This window comes from Halichoeres trimaculatus, unplaced genomic scaffold (assembly GCF_033239565.1).
Source record: "Halichoeres trimaculatus isolate MK-OKI-2021-1 unplaced genomic scaffold, fHalTri1.1 fHalTri1_scaffold_6, whole genome shotgun sequence".
Taxonomy (NCBI): domain Eukaryota; kingdom Metazoa; phylum Chordata; class Actinopteri; order Labriformes; family Labridae; genus Halichoeres; species Halichoeres trimaculatus.
Window position 1 is genome coordinate 14,725,782 of NW_027437184.1, and position 21,877 is coordinate 14,747,658.

Below are 21,877 nucleotides of genomic sequence, written 5' to 3' on the forward strand. Positions count from 1 at the left end.
GTCTTTAAAGTGTCTCAGAGATCAATCTACAGCTTCAAAATTCTATCTTTGCATATCCAAACCTTCCATACTTATAATGCTTAATTTGCTACTGTTAAGCTCTGCTTTAAGTCAGTTTAATTTGCAGAAACTAAAAAATCTTTAGCAAAAAAAAAAAAAAAGAAAAGGTAAGACACACACAGTTAGCTTTCAAAGTCATATTTATTGTTACATGTAAAGCACTTTAGAGTAGGCATGAACACGACACCAAATACAATTTGGCCGTTGTCACTGGATATCATTTAACTACCTGGAATGAAGTAACTGTTCATATTTGGTAACGTTGAATACAATAGAAAACACCTCAAAGCACTGGTACAAGTCGTCTCTGAGATGAGAAGAAGAAGGCACAGCAGAAGCCAGGAGAGTCCAGTTCGCCTGCTCTTTATCCAACGTAACAGACAGAAGCCCCGTACACATCCAGACAATCCCCCAAACAGCATTTAGGTCATGAAATAATCCAGAAAAACAAAAACAAATGACAGATACATGGATACAGACAGCTCATTAGGCAGGTCATTACTATAAATTGACTGTATGGCTTCTGTATAGCGATATGTATAAGTTTATAGTGCCAGTTATTAAGACATGCTTGTACTTGATTAAATGAGAGAGGCTGTTTTGGTGTTTTCAACCTGTGCTCCACCTAAACATCACACTCCTCTGACTTCTTTGAAACCCTGTCAAGCATTCATTCATTCATTGAGTTTGGTCTCCAGGAATGTGTACGTTTCTTATTAAAGACATAATTTACTTGTCAGTCTGAGTAAAAATATGTAAACAACCTTGCAGCTGGAAATATGCATACTTGCTTTATAAAACAGCGTTCTTATACATTAAACAAGAGGTGGGCATAATGGATAACAAGTCATCCTTTGACACAAGGGTCGTATCTTTGGAAATTTTTGTACTTTGGACACTAAATGAGAGAACAGCAAATTATTCTTCAGTAAACGCCTCAAAAGAGGCAGCAATACATGCAAATTCTGATTCTGACTTCATATTTTCCTGTAATTTTTTATCATTACAACACAAAAAATTCTTTCTCTTCATTCCTTCAGTTGGGAGAGCTCTTGCTCGGTCAAAACACTAATGGCTTGTGGATAGTTTGGTAAGTGTCACAAAATTCCATACAGTCCCGGACAGTCTCTTAACACCGCTTCATTCCCCGACCCATCAAACAGGCAAACACCGTCATCACCATTTTACTCTTGACCTCGACAAGGTCCTCAGGAAGAGCGTAGACTCGAGCTCCAATCTTCCTCGCCATGGAGATGGCATATCTGAAAATGAACGAGAAGTTTAATGGCACAGAGTCACCAAAATCTCAGTGAGAGGCTTTTTTTCTTCTGCTCTGTGGCTGAGGAGCTTACTTGGCATTCTCCAGCTTGTCTTCTTCAGAGAGGCTGCCGGTTTTTATCAGATCGTAGTCGATACAGTTTGGCTGAATGGCGTCTATCAGTTCCAGTACTGCCATACTGCTGCTGATCACCTTGTCCTGATCACCACACACATTTAAGACGTCGCACACAGAGAAGAGTATTTCACAGTCAATACAAAGAGGCTAAATCATGTGCATCACTGTCTCAAACATTACAGTTAATATCCTTTTAATGGATTAATAAACCAAACAGGCTGTTGATGCAACTGTGCAGACTTGTTTGCATAATACAAAGTAGTGCTTCAGCAGTGATGTGAAGTTATACACATGGTAGAAGTACAGGTTTGCTAACAACAGTTCAATTCAAGGAAAGTTGTGAAGCTAATTGGTTTAGCCAAATTCATAATTCAATTTAGAAATACAATTGCATTTTTTTCTTTCTTGCTTTTACTTTTGTATGGAGTAAAAATGTTACAGTATAAAAGCTGCACTTTACTGAATACATATGAAAACAAGATATTTTACTATTTACTGTTAGAAAAGCAAAGGCAGCAATGAAATAAGAGCCAACATTTACTTTTAAACTTTTCACAAACTTTTCAGTTGACTCAGTGGACTGGAACAATGACCACAATTTCACAACACATTCCCTGGGGTAAGGTTTAAACAAATAACAAATTAAAATCAAGTAATGTGAGCTCATAAGTGACTTATTACTCCTGTTCAAATTATTCTACATGTATAGTCAAGTTGATAAGACCAGGAATAAGGAAACAAGGCTAACCTTAAAGCTTGAAATCTTGCTCGATTTTCCAGCCTCTGCCAATGTTTTGTTGACCCATTTTACAATGATGCTATCATTTACTTTACTTCCATCACCCAGATCCTCCTGAACATTCAACGTGTATCTGGAAGAGAGAAAAAAACAAAAAGCTGTTTTTACATTTTGTAGTAGTATTTTCTAAGCTACTTTTTCCTTCACATGACAGGACAGCTGAAAAGTGACAGAAAACGTGAGAGACGTGAGAGTCAGGGATGACAGGAAGGGCTAGGGTTGAAATCAAAGGACCACAGCGTCTGTGAATACCTGCACTTTTTAAATCTTATGATTTCATAATAGTTTGACAGATCCTGATGTTGTCGTTCTTTTTACCTTCTCATCAGCTGCCACACCAGAGCTAGAGTCAGGGTAGGGTTGCCATCTCTAAGGTCTTCCCCTCCGATACCGACGAGGGAGAACCCCGTTTGGTGTCCCAGTTGAATTGAGTAGTTACAATTCTCCAACTATAAGCACAACAAAAGATTAAAAAAAAGCTGCAACAAACTTTCTATCCTGACTGATGGATCGACAGTGAGCTGCTTTACCTTCTTCATGTAGCCTCCCAGCTTGGGATAAGGCGGCTTGTTGACCTTGTTCTCCCAGTCGACTGGTACTTTAATCTGCTCATAGAGCTGGAGGATGATTATGGCATCCTGGAGGTCACTGTTAGACCAGATTGCATTTTGAAATCATCAACATCAAATAAGACATGTGGAAAGAACATGAGATCTCAGGATTCAAAGCAGTGGGATGAACTTCTGCCTGGTGGTACTTACCCAAAAAGATGATTAACATGGGGGTTCACCCCAAGCGAGTTCATCCAGTTCCTGAATGTCCTTTCTTCTCGTGTCTCACCTGAACAGCAGAGGATCATGGGAGTGAGAGGGGGATATGTACCATTCCACCAAATCAGCACCATGTGCTTCCCCAGGAAATAACAGACACTGGAAAAATAAAATGTTACCTGCCCCCACTTTCTTAAATCAGATTTTACCATGAAATATAACCATTTAAATCATTCAAAAAGGTTATTTATATGTTACATATTTGTGTTACTCCTTACCCCAACTCTACTGAAAATTTATTTTCTTCAAAGAAAGGTAAAAGAAAGGGGGAAAAAATACAAGACAATGTAGTTAAAATTCACACGATTTTGACACAGTCCTGTTACCCTAACACATTACCCCCTCTGAAAAATTTAAAATATTTCATCACTTTTTGTTCTGAACCACTTTTTGTCCTGCTTTGAGCATGGCTCAAGAGTGTTTGGCCCTACCTGCCTAAAAAATGTCAAAATGTTTTTGACAAGTGTGTTTCTGCTCTCCTACCCACCTTCCACCGATCCCCAGTCAATGTCCAGGTTCTCAGGTCTGGTCAGCGCTGGATATTTGTTGAACAGATTGGCCACAAAGGCAAGGTTCAGTTTAGGATTTGCACTGACGACATCGTTTGGAGTGACAAACTGTCGACAGCCGAGCCTGTCAGCCTGCTGCAGCATCGCCTCTGCTCTCTTGAGGTCGTCTTTCTCCTGAACAACACAGACCATATGCTCCAATCAGAGACACCGTTACTGCGTGGTTAAGATACTCATCTGTGGGTGCTGGCTGTCAAATTGCTTACATTAATACCAGCCATGCAGATGTCTATGCGGGGCTCATCTTCTTCAATGCCTTTTGGAGAGATTTGGTTCAGGAGGTGGAAATAGGCTTTTGAGTCCTGGAAAATGACACAAACAACACAACTGAGACTTCACCTTGTTTGACAGAACAGAAGTTAGCCAGCAGGGGACAGACACAACCAATAATCAAATAATGAACTTAAAAAGAAACTGTGTATCTTTGATGAAAGATAGTCTAAAGCCACAGAGAGAGAACACACAGCAAACAGGTGTATGCTACAGGTGCAGAATGTACTCCTCTATCTGCTAGAGGTGATTTATGGAGTTGCCTGACAACGCCCTCAAGTGTGAAGAAGTTTTTACAGCCATCAAATACGGTAACATAAAAACAGACACTGTGGTATGGAGCACTCAGCACAGTCTGATGTTGAGCTGGGCACAGGTAAAAATCCGAATTACTCAGATTTGAATGTTGAAGACTGGGTACAAGCACAGTTTCTTTCAACTCTTTTGAAATACATGTTGTCGAAAACACAAAAGCCCTGTTTAACTTTTTCACCAGACATAACAAACAGTGAAAATCTATATTTATACATAACAGTTTGCCAATGTTTGCCAAAGAGAGACACCACCCATTCAATCCTATTTTTGGCGATGGACATTTGGTTCTGTCAGTCACCCAAACATTCACTGCCCTGCTCAGACTACTGACAGACTCCGCTGTTGTCAGATCTTATTGTTGGATGGAAACAAACATTTATAAAACTGGTAACAAGACTGAAAGCTACACCCCATCTGCCAAAAAGCTCTGAAACAGTTTTAAATTTCTGATTTTGTCTTGTACCCTGTGTGGTTCCATATTCTATCTGTGTCTGTGTGTTTATTACTAATACATTGGTCATTAGGCTCACCTTGATGTCAGTGCTAAAGTTGTTAATCTTGGGTTGGCCAGCATTTTCCAGGTGAAAGTTTGCCCAGCGCAACAGCAGCTCTTCTGGAGACAGCTTCATCAGGTCCTCCAAGGTTTCCCCATCTCTCAGCAGTGCTGCCAGTGCTGCTCGAGGAGATTGTAATGATCAGTCAGGCTACTCGACAACAGAACAGGAAAAGGAAAACTTAGAGTCTTGCACATAACATGTATCAGGTATGAGCCAAACCTTCATTTCTGCTGAGCTCTATGTCAGCAAACAGGCCGATTTTGATGATCTGCCACAGCAGGCCGAGCACCAGGTGGGGCTTTCCCTCTCTCAGGTCTGAAGCGCCGATGTTCACCACATGGCAGCCAATGGCAGAAGCTGAATTTAGAGCCAGGTTGAGATTCTCCTGTATGTACAAAGTATTGGCTGTCGGAACAGTTGTAAAAACAGAGAAACAGCAGCTCAAACACACAATGAATTTCACTGACCTGCTCTTTAAAGACTGAGAGTTTATTCTTCTTGGTGATGGTCCTCTCGTCAATTGTGTCTGGAACTGACAGGTTGATCATTTTGCTGTTCAAAGAGACAAACCAGACATAAAATTTAGAAGATTTTTTAAGCAGTATACAGACTTCTTACACTAAGATAGAGACAATAACCAACAAGTGCATGGTATGCCACTAAATCAGTTTTGTGCCGTTCATCACTACATTTTAGGTTTGGAGTTCAGCTTGGCAACATGTGGACAAATGTGCAAGAATAACTAAAACCAATTTAAGCAATTTAAGGCATTACAGACATAAGTATAGTCAATCTTTATGCTGACAGACTCTTTTGATCTAATAGATCAAGGGGAGGCATCATCATTTACAGAGGTCTGCTTTCTAACAGGCTAAAAGCTTGTTACAGAAGCTTTCAGCAAACATTATTTTTGTTGTTGTTGATATTTAAGCTGCACATAAATTGTTTAGCAAGCTTCAGTTTGTCAACAGTAATGAAGGTAACCTGCTTTCACCAAACAAAATGCTGAATATTTTATAATCCCCTACACGGCTCATATTTGCTGTTTTCACACAGCTGTTCAAAACAGTGATGTCCATGAGATGCAGGTATTTGACATTTATCGCATAACATCTCTGTAAGAACAAGACAGGAGGGCAGGTGCAGTGCTGGCTCTAGGCGGACAGGGGAACTCTCACCAGAGGACTATACCATCTCCTACAGATGTGAAGAGAGAGTTGTTGTTGGGATCCATGGGCAGGACATGGTTGCAGTCAGGGTCTCTTTCCAGAGCAGAGTTGATCCAGTTCACAAAAGCAAAGCGCTCCTCCTCTGGAAGGTCGAAAAACAAACAGAAGTCATGCCAGTGGGATGCAAAATGACAAAAAACTACAACAGTGTGGCATGTACAGCTGTCCTAAGAGTGGAAGTCTGTATTTACCAGAGAAGGAGTGCTGTGTGCCTTCACTCGATTGCTCGGACATCCCTCCAATAGCCAGGATGCCTTCTTTTCTGTTGATGGCCTTGCGGAAAGTTTTTTCTATTTTACTGCCCCTCAGTTCGTTGACGATCTGAAACAAGACATGACAGACTAATTTACAAAATGTATTTACAAAGCATGTGTCACTTATTTTTCACATTGTCATTTAGTTAAACTGAGTACGTTAATGTTCACAGAGAGTTTGAAACTTGAACGTCAAACTAGGGCTGGGCAATTGATTGAAAAATAATCTAATCAGACAATTAGAGCTTCTAACTGACGTAAAACTGCCATGTCACTCAATTAAATCATTCCCCCCATGATATTCTCTCTCTAATTTTATTCCTTCACAAAACATTTCCATTCTACCTGATTTGTGTTTTCAATTTCATTGCTTCAATAAATATCCCTTCACTGTTTATTTGTGCATGTTCATTTCAGGAACTTGTTCCAGAATCACAGAATAAACTGAGTTATGAGTGGAATTGTCATGAACTAACTGAAAATGAGGTAGAAGGTTCAATAAATCATAATTTTTGATTTTTCCAATAATCACCCAGCCCTACGTCAAACATTGAAAATGAGGTTCATTCATTACAACTTATCCTTTTAAGGACAAACCGAGGGCCTAAATTTAGGATTGATCCACTGGATAGGAATCAGAGTATCCAGCCCTTTATAATCAATGTCCAACTGCAGCATCAGAGAGTATACTTCAGCTGTGATTCTTCAGACATGGGGGCACCAGGAGAGGCAATCACCTGTTTGTTATTTACTGGAGTAAACATGAATCATCTTCTGCTGTTCACAGAGGCATTGTCTGCTGATGTGACTTAGTATCAGCATCGCATCTTTTGAAATAAAGTGTATTAATCTATGAGGTCACTTAATAAGGTAGACCTGTTCAATAGTTTTTTTTCAGTAAAACAGCTTTACAGTAACAAAGTCCTCAATTTTCACTTCTAGTTCAAACAGCATTAATAGGTGAATAGGGTTATATTTAAAACAGCCTTCAAACAGGGGGGTGTCTAGACCAGGGGTGGGCAAACTTTTTGATTCGTGGGCCACAATGGGTTCTAACATTTGACAAAGGGGCCGGACCAGGAGCAGATGGATGGAGTGCTTTGGTAACTATCAGGGTATCATTCGTTCATTTCATATCAGTTTTAGAATCCAAAAACGGATAACAACTTGTTATTCAATTTTTCGTTTTCAAATCAAACTCAGAAGACAAATAACGGTCTACTTTTCGCTGTTTTGATTTTGTTTTGAAATTAAAATTAGAATATGAGAGAAAGGAATTATGATGGGATTTTTAATCTGTGTATGGTTTGTTCTTTTGTTATTCTGTTTCAAAAAAAAATTTCAAAAGAAAAAACGAAAAAACTGACTTGTTTTTTTGTTTTTCTGTTTTAAAACCAAAACGGAAAAACGGAATAACAGATGAACAGAAAAACGTGTTTTTTCTGTCCTGGTTTTAAAAATAAAGAAATGAAAAATAATAAAAGATTGTGTCAAAATTGTTTGTGTGATATTTTGATATTAAATGTGAATGTCTCTATATAAAAATTAGACAAATAACTCACATTGAAGGTTTATACAGACATGTTCCTGAGCTTTTTCTTTTTATAAGTAACAGATCGCTGACGATCCACTCCATCTTATCCGCGCCCATATGCGCACTCCCATGTGTTTCAATGAGACAGTCAGGGCACAGTCTGCTGCTGTCTGATCTGCCCTCTTGCAGGGAAAATAAGACATGAACAAGGTTTATTCATTTAATTTTTTCCAAGTTCGGCGGGCCGGATTAAAACGTTTAACGGGCCGCATGTGGCCCCGGGGCCGTAGTTTGCCCATGCCTGGTCTAGAACAATGTAGACTGCGGAAGCAAATTAGCAATGAGCTAACTCTTACACTAGTTTAAATGGTAACAGTGTTGTTCAATATTCTATCTACACAGACCCTTTCTAAATAAATCAAATGATTATTTATTATTAATTATTAAGGTTGTTAAAGCTTTGCAGCAATGATTCTGTCTTAAAGCCAGTTTATTTTTCTAAATGTGTTAACATACTTCTGTCAGCAGCCAGAACAGACGAGGTCAGTGTGTAGACACAGCAGTACTGCAGGAATTTACCCTCACTGGTATGAAAACATAAAACCAACAAAGGTTTCAGAGGGCACACTGAACATCTTGCCTCTAAATGAAGTTTCTCATAATGAGGGGTATTGAGAAAACACAGACCTGATGGACTAACAAAAGCAGCTCTACACTGCAGTGGTTTGAATCGAGACTGTGTATTTAATACACAGCTACTCAAGGTTTAACACAAGCGAAGTGCTGGCATATAATTATGGTTTATTGACAGTAATAGTAAACCAGCAGGGCTACAGCTGTTAACCTCCTCTTTACAACACCCCCTCAGGTCCACACAGCTCAACATTAAACAATCATCTCTGAGCATTAAATCAAACTCTACTAATGTGAGCATAGAGAGCTCTGTGGTTTGAGTCCACACAGCTTCAGCTTATCAGTGGAACACAACATGTGAGCAGCTTGAGGCCGGGCCACTTTACAATATGTATTCTATGGTAATCAGTGTGATACTTCCTGAAGCTGGAGTAATCGCTGCTTCATCAGTGACCTCAGCCCCACAGGCGCTTGCTGTGACCACAATGAGCTATTCAGCCTGGTGCTGGGACTGTTTTAAAACAGCACAGCACACTTTACCACTAACACTCACTCACAAGGACACACTGTGCCAGCTGGCTTTTTTTCTGGCTACTCTAGGTAAAAGATTTAACCACAACAAGAAAATCTCAACACATCAGATGGGAAAGTTTGCATAAAGCTATAGCTTTAGCTTACAGCTACATATCTCAAGACCACAGACTGCAAAAAAAATAGACGTCACCTTGCTCAGCTCAAAGTAAGGTTGCCTCGGCTGGCTGCAGTATAGGTAAAAAAATCCATCTCCAGGCCATTCCAACGAGCTGTGGTCAAACTTTAAAAAATTAATTTACCTCGATTCTCACATCCCATTGTCGGTGATTTAAAGACATTATTTGGCTGCCTTGTAATCAGGTCCTCTTTTTTCTCCCGTAGTTTTCTTTTCATTAGTTATTAGAGGTTTAAAACAAGGCTTCATGCTGTCAATCAAGTTTAACGATGATTGACAGCTGCCATTCTTGTGTAATTTTTTCAGGGATTGTAAAATATATTGGAAGAGAGAGCCAAGAAAATATCAGACTCTCAAAAGAAAAAAGAAATTGTTATTTTTGTCCCCAAAGTCCCTCATAGCCTCATAGCCTCATAGCCTCTACTGCACAGACTCTGGCTGCACAATGGCGGCACCTGTGATGGGGGTATTTTGGCTTCAAAACCGTACAATGGTACATGGCAGAGCCACACTGTCCACTCTTTATACAGTCAATGCTTAAGACCTGATGTAGGATATCATTTCTAACTCCACAAACATTTTACCTTGGTTTATTTTTTGTGAATTTAGCACAAACCTTGTAAAGCAAAGTTTTTTCAGAGCCTGTTGGGGGAGCACACAGCTTTCAAACACAATGGTCAGTGCTGCTCAGCAGTTTAATGGAAAGTACCCAATGGCTTTCCTTCCCGCCAGCACACAAACACAGCTACCAGTTTCAACAATGGGAGGGAAATTATTATCTGAAAGAAATTATGCAAATGGATGGACTGAGCTGACTTGTTCCTTTTCAAAAGTAAATTTTGGGCATTTAAGTACTTATTTGTTAAATCTGTCATTTTTTTTTGTTTGGTGGTGGATGGACAAGGAAGACAGCAACAAATGCTTGAGGCTGGAGCCAAAAGCAAACTGCTTATATCAAACAACATGTTTTGATTTTGGAAATCATACCAAATGCTACCATACAGAACTTTCGTTTTGTTTTCCTCTAACCTTTGTGAAAGAAGTGAATCACTTCTCTATGCTCCATCCTGTGTGTTACTGAAAGAGAGGAATCTTCTCTTTCCTACTTTTTGTTGTAATTTTAAAGTGCACTGCTTACTTTGAAACCTACACAGAGAATTTTGCTTGGCATGATAAAAAAATGTGTCAGTCAAAATTGTACAAAGTATCTGTGGTGAGGCATGTCTGAATCAACTACAGACTTAAAGACTTTTTGCAGATGATGTCTGCTTTGCCTTTATGATTCATATACAGGCTTCAGCATTCATTAGAGACAGTTCAATAAACCAGTTAAAACTTCTGACAGTAGATCTGACTGGGACTGACAACTTCATTTTCTCATACAATTTATTAATTCCCCTTTTTTGAAAAGTTTTGTTTTCAGCAGTTACACAAGGTTAAAAACAAGGCTTTACATCATGTTTAATGATGTTGACAGCTACCGTTCTTGTGTAACTTTTGGTGGGATCGTAAAATATATCGGGAGGTAGAGTCAAGAAGTGATTACACTCTTGAAAGAAAAAAAATATTTTATTTTTATCAGATTCTCCCAGAATCCCTCAGTGTCTACTACTAGTGTCTACTGCGCAGACTCTGGCTGCACAACTGCTACTTATGGCGGCGCCTGTGACGGGTTTATTTAGGCTCCAAAACCGTACAATGGTAAATGGCGGAGCCAAGCTGTCATCTCTATATACAGTCTATGGTACAAAAACACAAAGCACAGCTAGAGTACATTAGATCAACCCTCAGTCTTGGGTGAGAAACTGCTCCTGTGAATGACTACTCATTCTTCTCCTACTGAAACCAAATACTAACGCTCACACCACTTTGCTGACCTCACTTCCGCAATTCCTGAATATGAGTGTGTGGTTTGAGGAGGCCTTTCCACCCTGAAGTACACAGAGCTGCTAAAAGGCAGCAGCATAGCAGCCCCAGAAAGAAAAAAATCTCAGAAGTTTCTCCAAGAAGAGCGAAAAAATGATCACGTTGGACAGTCAGAGTTGTTTGAAACTCAGCTTTACGTACCGACAAAAACTCGTCAAAGCTGATCCTGTTATCGTGGTTTCGATCGAGTTTCTGGAGGATATCTCGGACCTTGTATCCAGGCAGAGGGTGGCCAGCGTCTTTGAGAAGATCATGGAGCTCATGCTTGCTGATGTATCCGTTGTTGTCCAAATCTACAAAAACATGAGACACAGGACAGAAGATAAAACTAGTACTACAAAGAATTCTTTTTTCATTTTCAAATTACATACCAGTTTTTTTTTTTTAATTGACATTTACTCATCAAAATCACAGTCACGTTGCTTTAACTCACCAATTTTCTGAAACATGATCTCCATCTCCTCCCTCTCTTCTTTTGTAATTTTTCCAGACATTTTCAATGAATGACCCGATCTGGTCAGTCAGAGAAAAGTTTGACTGCAAAAAGAAAAAAAAACAAGTCCATGAAATCCCAACTAGTTTAGCAGTCAATAAAAATTCAAATGTTGTGAAAATGTTGAGTTCTATTTCAATCAGCTTGAAGAGAGCTCTTGTAATGTTAACTCACTAACAGAAAGAAAAGAAAACAGTCCTCATTTAGAGTATGGAAGCATATTTAGGAAAAAATTCAAATGAAAATGCAAACATGAAAATGAAAATGTAATATGGGAAATATATTATCATTTTTAGAATATAGTTGCACTTAGAGTCATAATTAGGGTTGGGTACCTTTCAACTTTTGAAACGACATGGTACCGATGCCCGGTACCTGGCAATCGGTACCGGTCAATAAACAACAGTCAATAGTTCCTAGACCTGTCACGATAATCAATAAATCGATTAACCGAACGATAAATAAAAACGTCCTCGGTAAGTTAGCCAGCCTTGATAAACTGACACATGCATGCATGTTTGTTTTCCTCCTCTCGTTCGACCAAAGAGGCTGAATAAGAAGATGGCTGCATGATGGGTGCATAGATTCTATAGCGGATTTATAGTGGAGTGAGCATCTGTCAAAAATGCGACCTTTGGCATCTTTTACAACGGGGCTGCTCGCGCGTACACACAGAGAGAGCTGAAGCGAGCGTCCTGAGGGGTAAGGAGGAAACACACGCTAATATGAGTGATGGCACAAAAGATACAGTTCTTAAGCCGCCTGCCACAGTCCCAGTGTGGGAATATTTTGTTTTTTAACAGAATGAACAAAGTGTGAGCTCATGAACACCAACGAGCTGATATGTCGCATTTGTTTGAAAATAGTGGCGACGAAGAAGAAGGGGAGGTGCAGCAGAGCCTTGTTCTTTGACAATCCGCTCTTACTAAGGCTTTTGGTCTGCAAAGTAAATAGAAATAAAAGCGCCAAATGGTGGGCGCTTAAAGACAGCTACATTGCCAAAAAAATGCAGCCTTTCAATACGGTTGAAAGCCAGAAATGTTAAAAATGTTTCACAGACAGTACGGATTGACTGGGAAAAAGTACATGTTACAAAAAATTCAGGAACTGTATAAACTCCCTTTTTTTAGGCTATAGTTTTTATTGTTGGTTTTTTTTTGGAGTTTCGTATTTTCTTTAGAGACAGGGTCTATGTTTTATTGTTTTTGATTATTATTAATTATTTTCATTGACATGTATTTTTTTCTAAAAGAGAGTCCATTTCATTTTCACTGTATTTTTTTTCTCTTTCTTGTTTGTTAAATTTATTATATTTTTTGTTTAATTTATTTTATTTAAAAGATCCTGACCTTTTAATTACAGTTAAATACTCTCAAGAAATTAAAGTTTCTTGCTTTTGATATGGTGTACTCTATTATCCCATTTATCATAATTACATCAATGAAAAAATGAAAAAAAAAATCAAAATAATATTGACAATAATATCGTTTATCGGCAATAATATTTTGGAAAATTATCGTCCATAGTTCCTATGACTTGTTATTCCCCACCAGCTTTCCCCAGTAGGATTGCAAGCAGAACTAAACATTTGGCCATGTTTCATCTTAGTAAAGCTGAGCGATTCAAGAATACTGAGCGGTTCGGTAAACAAATCACACTGAACTGATTCTAATGATTCAGTTGGAGAGTGGGGGCCTTCATATTCCTCTTCTGTAGTACTTGTTGAGTTAATTGCAGGGTGGCACATACACACCGCCATCTGCTGTTGAAGATGCTGTACACCTAAGGAGTCCACATTTCCATTTCATTTTCATGTTGGTCTGTGGGCGGGTTTGAAAATAAAAATGCAAATGGTCTTTTCCTTTTCATTTGGGTTATGTCATTCATTCATCGTGATTGTTGAAACTGAAAATTAAAATGTAATTTCTTTATTACATTTTCATTTTTGCAATTACATCTGGATTATGTCTCATATTTAGTGGACCATTACTTGAAAATTAAAATGCAAACACCCTTTTTATTTTAGTTTGAATAATGTCACAATCAGCACAGTCTTGAAGAGGAAAATAAAATTGATAACAAGATATTTGACATTTCATTTTAACTATAACTGAAATACTGTGCCTATATTCTTGAAATAAAAATGTGTTTCCCATTTTGCATTTTCATGTTTGCATTTTCATTTAACTTTTGTCCTAAAGACGCTTCCAAACGAGAGAAGCACAAAAGACTTGCATTAAAGAAACTGCAACCAGCAAATGTTGACATTTCTTCTTGAAGGATGACTGAACTTAAGTCCACTTTTTATTCAGGAAATGATTAAAATGTTGAATCCTCATTTCAGCTATTCATCCTCCTCTCAGCCATGAAACCTCACAACTTTTGAAAACACCCCTCGACTTGATCTCCACCCCCTAAGCTCAAGTCAGTCATCTTGACTTTCCTGCCTTAGTTCCCGCCAACAGAGAAGTGACCTTTCCTCTCCGGCTTGAACAAAAGTCTGTGTTCTGACAGGTCTAAAAACTCTTAAAATAGAGCTGCTTATCCCCACCCCTGCTGATCATATCTTCAGTTTCTCTCTTGAGCTCTTTTCCTTTTCCAAGCTGTCTCTCTCTCATTATCAAAAGTAATTTCCTGTTGGTTCCATTGTGTAGCAATCACCACATGCAGCGACAGAGAACCTAAGGTCACAGCAACAGTCAGGTGTTTGAATGAATATATAAAACCCTCTCTGGCAGAATACTGCCAGAGTATCTCCCCACTGATAAAATTATCTTTAAAGTCTAGTTTTATTTAAATCTAGTCATTGTTTTTTTAACACTGACATAAATCTTAAGCTAGCTTAGTTAGCTGTAATAGCAGGTAATGGAGGCTGTTGTTACAGAGCCCAGTAATCACATTTGACTGCCTCTGACTCTGCGTCACCCTGAAGCACTTTGGTCTATCATTTTTCTGAAATTACAGAAGAAAAGTGTCATCACCCAGCAGAGAATAAACGCTTAAATGTTCAAGGGCTCAAGCCACATACAGGGAGGTACAGACGACTCTCAGAGTCATTTCTTTAACGGAAGGAAAAAAAACCTCAAAAAAACACAACAACAGGCTGAAAATTCACTGAACATAAGGAATTCCTTGGAGTAGCTCCTTCCCGTTCTGTGTGGCAGAGGAATGCTTGAGGCCTGGGCAGATCAGGCTCCACTCACAGAGGGAGAGGGGCAGGATGATCTGCCTCTCTCCTTCCAAGGCTAAACTGGAATGATGGCATTCCTCTCTAACACAAGTGTTCAGAAAACAAAGATGAGGTTTATGCTGTGGGTAGTTCAGGATCACTGAATTTTCCAGATAAAAAAATGCTCCCATTTCCTGATTTCAGGATTTTTTTCCAGGGTATTCATCAGCAGCTGGGCAGAGCTCATTTTTGTTTCCACAACCAAGGCTATAATAGTTTTGGATTTGTCATTATAATTTAGTTTTAGTTAGTTTTGAATTTTATTCCCCATTACAGTTTAGTTTTAATTAGTTTTAGAGCAGGTATTCTAGTTTTTATTTAGTTTTGATTTTTGCAACAAGGCTTAGTCTTAGTTTAGTTTCAGTTTAGTTTTAGTTTTTCATACCCAATTAAACAGGTGCAGAATTCAAAAAGGTCAGAATAAATATTTTGTAATACTGTTTATTTTCCAGTCCAACATAGTGCTCACTGCTCAGTTAATGCTGATACTGAACTGTTGGCTGCTGCCTTCATCACAAAAAAATAATATACCGGTAAACTTAATATAAAAAATATATACATAAATTATATAAAAAATAATGTTAAACTGAATTACATAAAAATAATATTAACAAAAACTATATAAAACAATATGATATGAGCTTAAATCTTTAGAAACTTGGACTCTAACAAGAAAGACAGACTTAAAAACAATTAAAGTCAGACTCACAGGAAATTAAACTACTATGCTCTGATTCATTGCTTCACTACGTTTCGTGGCAGCAGCGCCCACAGCCAGTCAGTGCAGTAAACAAGTAGTCCCAGTACGTCGCTATGATGGTGCTGTACGGCACTGACAACTGCCTTAAACTGTTGTAAAATTGGTTGGGAAAATGTGTTGGATTAAATCCTAAAGGCTATTAACATTATCAGAAACTAAAACTAAGGGCATTTTCTCTATAATTTTAGTTTCAGTTAGTTTTGAGAACACAAGATACAGTTTTAGTTTACTTATTGATTTTGTTTTCTTTTCTAGTTTTTATTAGTTTGAGTTAACTACAATGTATTTTAAATTTTGGTTTTCGATTTTAGTTTTGAGCCCTGCGATTGACTGGCGACCAGTCCAGGGTGTACCCTGCCTCTCGCCCAATGATTGCTGGGATAGGCTCCAGCCACCCGCGACCCTAAACAGGATAAGCGGTATAGAAAATGGATGGATGGATGGTTTTAGTTTTGTTTTAGTTAACTATTATAACCTTGTCCACAACCCATATTTGTTAAATGTGTAAATATGCCTAGGATATAAATTCAAACCCACCCAAGTATTAGTAACGTTTTTCAAAATGGTGTTGATTTCACAAAGGCTTGTTTCAGTGGCCACCGCAAACCCTCTGGCAACAATGAACCAATATCCGTGCATCCTCTTTCATGAATGGGACTATTAATAGTATTCAGATGACAGATGATTCAACAGGAGCCATGTGGACACTGAGATATGACTCACTTCCTGTGATACTACACTTACAAACCAAACAAGGTGATCAAATGAAAACAGTCATAATCAGAAAGTTAATTAAAAACAAATGATGACCAGGGTGTGCGAAATTGTTGTAAGAGGGATAACCAGATTTTAGTACTCCTTTGTACCTCTCTCCTCTCAGGCCTTGCATGCTGCAGAGCTATTCTAGCTATTCATCATTATTTATTAGATTGTTATTGCTATTCATACTTTCACCATCTATTTTTCATTATTCACACTTCAACTTTTTATTATTATCCATCATGCACTTTATTCCTATACCTTTATTGCTCACATCTTGTACGTTTTTTTTTCTCATGTATGTCTCATGTATGTCTTGTGTTGTTCAAATGCGATACTGAATGCGTGTCTGCTGCAAACCAAACTGGCCTTTCATTAAAGTGACTTGACTTGACCTAATCCCACAGATGCATTTCGATGCTTCTCCATGATTCACAGAGAACAGAGTGTTTTTCTTTTTACAGAGAAATGAGGCCAAGCACAAACCCCTGACTTAACCATTAGGAAAATAGCAATGCCACTGTTGCTAAATTTAACTTTTCTCCAAAAGGATGTGAAATGTGGCGGCTGAAGTCAGCCTGGCTGAAAAGAGGGCCGACAAACATTACGTCTCCTACCAGCCGTCGTAACGCCCTCGACAGAGGGAGAGGAGAAACAGAAGAAGGGTTAAGTACATGGAGCGAGGGCACAGATGGCAGAGGACAAATGTGAGCCGCATCGCTGGGGGTACAAAAGAATAGAGGGTTTGTTACCAGCGTAACCAACTGTGGCAATAAATCCTGCGTAACAGTAGAAAATGAGTTCAGAGTGTCAGCTCCAAAGACAGTTGCGGTCTTTGACAGCTGGAGTGTGTGCTGCGCCTGACAGAGGAGAAAGCTCCTTCACTGAGAACACAGCAGCTAGCTCTTTAATGGAGGGACTCGTGTTCACCAAAAAGCACATCAATACCGCTGACAGAGACGAAACACATTACTGATATGTCAGTGTGGGACTGAGGTTAGAGAGAGTTTTGAAAAAATCAATGCATAAATTATTTCATTTTTTCTAATAAAGTCAGAGACAACAAAAAAAATCCTACAATCTCCCTAAGCCATTAATATTAAGGATGGTCCGAATATCAGAATGGCCATTAACTTTTTTTTTTTTTAAAGTTCATGCCCATCTGCAGCAGATTGCAGCAGATTGCAGCATGTAGCTATAACCCCATTTTTGCCGGTTGCCAGAACTGTGACCCCAACTAAAAAAAAAAAAAAAAAGGGATCAAGTGGAAGAGGAAGTTGTGCACGAAAACCACCTAAAGATGCTCGTGTCCAAATCAGATCTTATTTAACTTGACTATAACACCACACAGAAATAATGAGCTAAGCCAGACCAGGAAGCAACAGGTTGGAGCTTTTACAGGCCAAACAAGATCGAGAAGAGTCTCACTAATGGACTGGGAGGTGCCAGACTCCTTTCGAGACATTTAACGAAAAAGAGGTGCAGTGCAAACTCCTCAAGGCTGGGATAGCATACCCAGGCCTGGGCCAATAACAAATTTTGCTGGTCGATGTATTGTTCCACATTTATTAACAAAAAGCAAAACTATTGACAATATTATTTTAAGACCAAGTTAGCCACTTATATAAAATAATATATCATAATAATGCAATACACCTTTTCAAATGCAACAAACCTTTTTTTTCTCATGAGTATTTTTAACTATTGTAACTGGGTCAGGTGATTGTGTTTTAGGTGGGAATGTGAGTTTGTTGTGTTGTCTTTTTTAGTTGCTGCAGACTGGCTCGTCTGTGTTGATGGGCTCACCTTGCTCATTCAGTTTAAAGCCAAAATATTTCTACTAGAGCTGAAACGATTCCTCGAATGATTCGAGGTACTCGATTACAAAAATTACTCGGGTAATTTTCTCCACCTCGAGGAATCGTTTAATTTTAAAAAAGATCAAAGAGTGGCATTTCAAATAGAGTTGACACCATATTTAGAGAGTTTTCAGACCCCTCAAGCTACCTCTTTTTCAAAATAGCAACTAGCAACAAATCTAGCTTCTTTTCTGGAGTTTGGAGACTAATATGAAAGCATGTATTGATCTGCATCAGCTGCTTGTATCTCATATCTCATCAGATCGCATGGAACTTGGAATTTATCACCCTAAGTTACTTGATTTTACACTTGCTTGAAACAAATTTTCATTTGAAAAATAACTGCTCTTTAACTTAACAAAAACGTATCGTAACGTATTCATCCGATTACTCGATTAATCGATGGAATTTTCAGTAGAATACTCGAATACTAAAATATTCGATAGCTGCAGCCCTACATGAATCCCTTTTTAGTGTTCTTGCTGTTGTTTTCCAAGAAGAAATTTCCCATAGCATTACTTTCCAACCAGCAGTCTTAATTATTGAGCCCAAAACAGCTCATTCACACTGTTTACAATCGCCTTTGATGGATCTTTGAGTCAGTCTTGAGCAGAGGGCTGCACCCAGATGGCTGAGTTAAATGTTAGGAGGCGACACACCCCACCCGCCAGTGTTTCATCCACACAGTTACATGAGAAATGTGAGGCACACAAATAGATTGGGCACCCTTCCCAAGTGTGGTCAAGTTCATATGAACACACCCAACAACGTCTGTCAGAGGAGCGTGGGCATTTTCACTCAGTCACAATCGGCTGCAGATGTGAGGTAAACTGACTCATATTTACAGCCAACAGTCTGCAGCACGGACACTTTGTTTCCTCTTTAGCTTGTGTGGATAAGATAAGCACGCAGACACTGACAGGTAAGGACAGGGAAGGTGTGATGACAACAAATACTGTGCATAGAGTTTACACACCTCTTACATCATGTGCAGCTCGAAACATCCCGCCCTGGGCTGGGTTCAGGGGTGTTATAAAAGCTCATGAAGCCGGGCACACAATGAATCATCACGGAAATATTCAAATCAAATGGTCCCTTGTCCCTGAGCTTTAAAACGCACTCTACAATGCTTTCACCTACAAGGAAAAACACCCACTGCATTGAAAGATGCAGTCCATTCAAAAGAGGCTTAACCTTTCCCATGTTTCAGCAAGAATCCTAAATAACCATCACACAGGAATGCTGTTCGACAGGTTATTGAGATGCTGCTGAATCTGCCGGGCAAAGCCACACCTACAGAGGTCTGCCATTACTCAACAAAAGCACAGTAAAGTATTATCCTTAAAATACCGGATAATCACACGGCACAAATGTGTCACGCAGGAGGCATGGATGCTGTGAAGCAAGAAATTAAATCGTCCTGACTGCAGGGCAGCGCAAACACAGCTGACCCCATGACCTTCAAACAACAAGAAGAATTTCTTTATGATAAGTGAGCCAAAGAAGAAGTAAGTTGACTGAAAACACGGTGATAAATCTTTTAGTAATCTTTTAGATCAGATAAGTGATAAATTCATATGACCATGGTCTATTCAACACATCAACTCACTTATTCTGTTGAGCTGATCCTTCATTTGCAGGGTTAAACCTCATTATTTACTCAAATTGAATGTTTCATGCAGACCAGTATTTGTAAGCGTTTACTGAACTTATTCTGAATGCAGAAACAAAAGATTTTCAATCTTTAAGCCGAAGGGTACCAAAAAAAAGTTTTTAAAAAAAGCATAAAGTGCCTCTAACCACTTTCACCTCAAACAGGTGAAGAAGACGTTCAAAACCTTGACAGGACAAGAAGTGGGGCAACCTGTTCATTTACACAGGTGTGAGAGTCTGCAAGTGGGAAAACACAAAACAAGTGCACGCCCTCCCCCTTCTTGACAGCCTGGTTTGTCTTTACGTAGATAAGATCAGGTAGGTAATGTCTGTGTTTAAAACACTGGCTGCTCATGTGAGGCTCTGCAGCATGAACAAGTGGACTTAAATTTTATTTTTAACATTGTGAAGTATAGTACAAACATACCACACATGCACACTCATGGGCAATTTGACAATGCCATTTAGGGAAATGGCAGGTACTCTTGAAATAAATGACAGCAAAAGCACATTTTTTACTCCTGACACAAGTTCAATAGTTTGTCCCTTGAGTCCTGACGTCAGCATCTGATCTGAAGCTTACAGAGGCTTATATACAATTCATCTTCCTAATCACAATATTAAGCTAGTTGAAATATAGGTCAGCCTGAAACGATGTACTTCTTTTCTCAACACTGTCCCTAAAATTATCCGCAGTCGGGATGCCAGATGTACATGTGCTGCCGCAGCAGATGTCTCTACAGGAAAGATCTGTTAAATCACTTAAAGCAGCAAACAAGCTCACATAGACCACCGTTTTACATGAGAGCCAAGAACAGACCTACCAGTCTGTCCTCTTTCAGAGTCAAAACCTCTCACAGCTTACCACCCTTTTAAATAAATAGCACATAAGAGCAGTGTGATTTTCAGAAAAAAATAGCTAAGACTGACAGTGAGTGAGTCCCACCTTGACAAATAAGTCAAACTATTTCAAAGGAGTGAAAGAGAGGGTGGGGTCGGTCAATTTCACTCAAAGTTAAATATTAAATAAAAAAGTGCTCGTATTGTGTAAAGTGTCAGGAAAAAAAACGCCTCAGGTAAAATAGTAAATAGTAAAGCATTTTAAGCGGCTTCTCATTTAAAATTACACCCTTTGGGGAAGTTTGTGTGTCATTGTGTTCATGTATGGCTCATTTATCCGCCGAGAGCATGTAGAAATTAGTGCACACTTCAGCGATGTGGCATCTCCGGTGTGCGGGGGTGTATTAAAGTAGCAAACCTGGCTCTGTCTCACTTGCTTCTGACTTCGACGTTTTCAACTTAATCACATAGAAGAATAATTCCCAAAACCTCGATGAAATTACGAACCGTGTGCACATTTTTTTTCACAAAACACCCCTAAACTAACATAAATGCTGAATTACATTTTCCACAGTTGTGTTTTGGTCACTCAGTCACAGATTTAAGGACTCTAGGCTGTTTTCAGACTTAAACATTTCTCTGAGCCACCCTCAGCTGTGATGAAAAGGCTACAGTGAAGGTGTAGCTAACGTTAGTAGGCTAGCAACAGACATGCAAGTTTTATGGGCAGGGAACTATCCCTGTTTACTCCGGTCAATGCATCCACTTAAAACCGGACATAACGGATATCAGAAAAAGAACACACAAGGACGAGAATGTTATTTAAGTAAACGTTTCTCTGACAAAGCCGTGGCAGTAAGAAGTTGTTGGTCTAGAAGTTGCCAGGAAATTAGTACTCACTGTCGGTGCGCCTGAAATTCCAGACAGCGTCCAGCTCGCAGCTCTGCCTCCACGTAGAGACAAAAGTAGACGGCGGTTGGAATTTTGGCCTCGCCCCGTCGGCGACGTCATCTCAGACGTTGGGCTTCGCCGATATCAACGGTGCTGAAGAGCAGAATTGTTTTTAATACTAACAAAGTTCTACATTAATCAACTTTAATTAAACGACGAAACCTTTTTATGCCTTCAATATACAGCTTTATCTTAAAACTTAATCAATCTGCAGTCACAAAAAAATGCCGAAACTGCTGAAATATTTGCATG

The 21,877-nt window shown here is 39.1% G+C and overlaps 1 protein-coding gene across 2 annotated transcripts; it reads right to left on the reverse strand.

Annotated features, from left to right (window-relative positions):
• Window positions 1-208: 208 nt before the first annotated feature.
• LOC141792059 (plastin-3-like) lies at window positions 209-21,667 on the reverse strand. 2 transcript variants are annotated; one of them, XM_074672822.1, is made up of 16 exons: window positions 21,575-21,667; window positions 11,515-11,618; window positions 11,223-11,374; window positions 6,217-6,346; window positions 5,975-6,107; window positions 5,264-5,348; window positions 5,016-5,181; window positions 4,770-4,912; window positions 3,861-3,956; window positions 3,573-3,768; window positions 3,017-3,095; window positions 2,786-2,903; window positions 2,574-2,704; window positions 2,205-2,328; window positions 1,413-1,537; window positions 210-1,322 (listed from the first exon to the last, which is right to left on the reverse strand). In XM_074672822.1, exons 2-16 carry the CDS (start codon window positions 11,573-11,575, stop codon window positions 1,190-1,192), a joined length of 1,872 nt encoding a protein of 623 aa, XP_074528923.1. In that variant the 5' UTR covers window positions 11,576-11,618; window positions 21,575-21,667; the 3' UTR covers window positions 210-1,189. The 2 variants fall into 2 exon arrangements, with proteins under 2 accessions (XP_074528925.1, XP_074528923.1); XM_074672824.1 differs by lacking the exon at window positions 21,575-21,667 and having other exon boundaries at window positions 209-1,322; window positions 11,515-11,600.
• Window positions 21,668-21,877: the final 210 nt, after the last annotated feature.

Coding starts and splice junctions, on each gene's coding strand:
- LOC141792059 (XM_074672824.1), bottom strand. CDS start 11,575: ATGTCTGGAAAAATTACAAAAGAAGAGAGGGAGGAGATGGAGATCATG. Junction 11,375..11,514: donor GATCATGTTTCAGAAAATTG/GTGAGTTAAAGC, acceptor ATGTTTTTGTAG/ATTTGGACAACAACGGATAC. Junction 2,329..2,573: donor GTGTGGCAGCTGATGAGAAG/GTAAAAAGAACG, acceptor TCTCTCTTCCAG/ATACACGTTGAATGTTCAGG.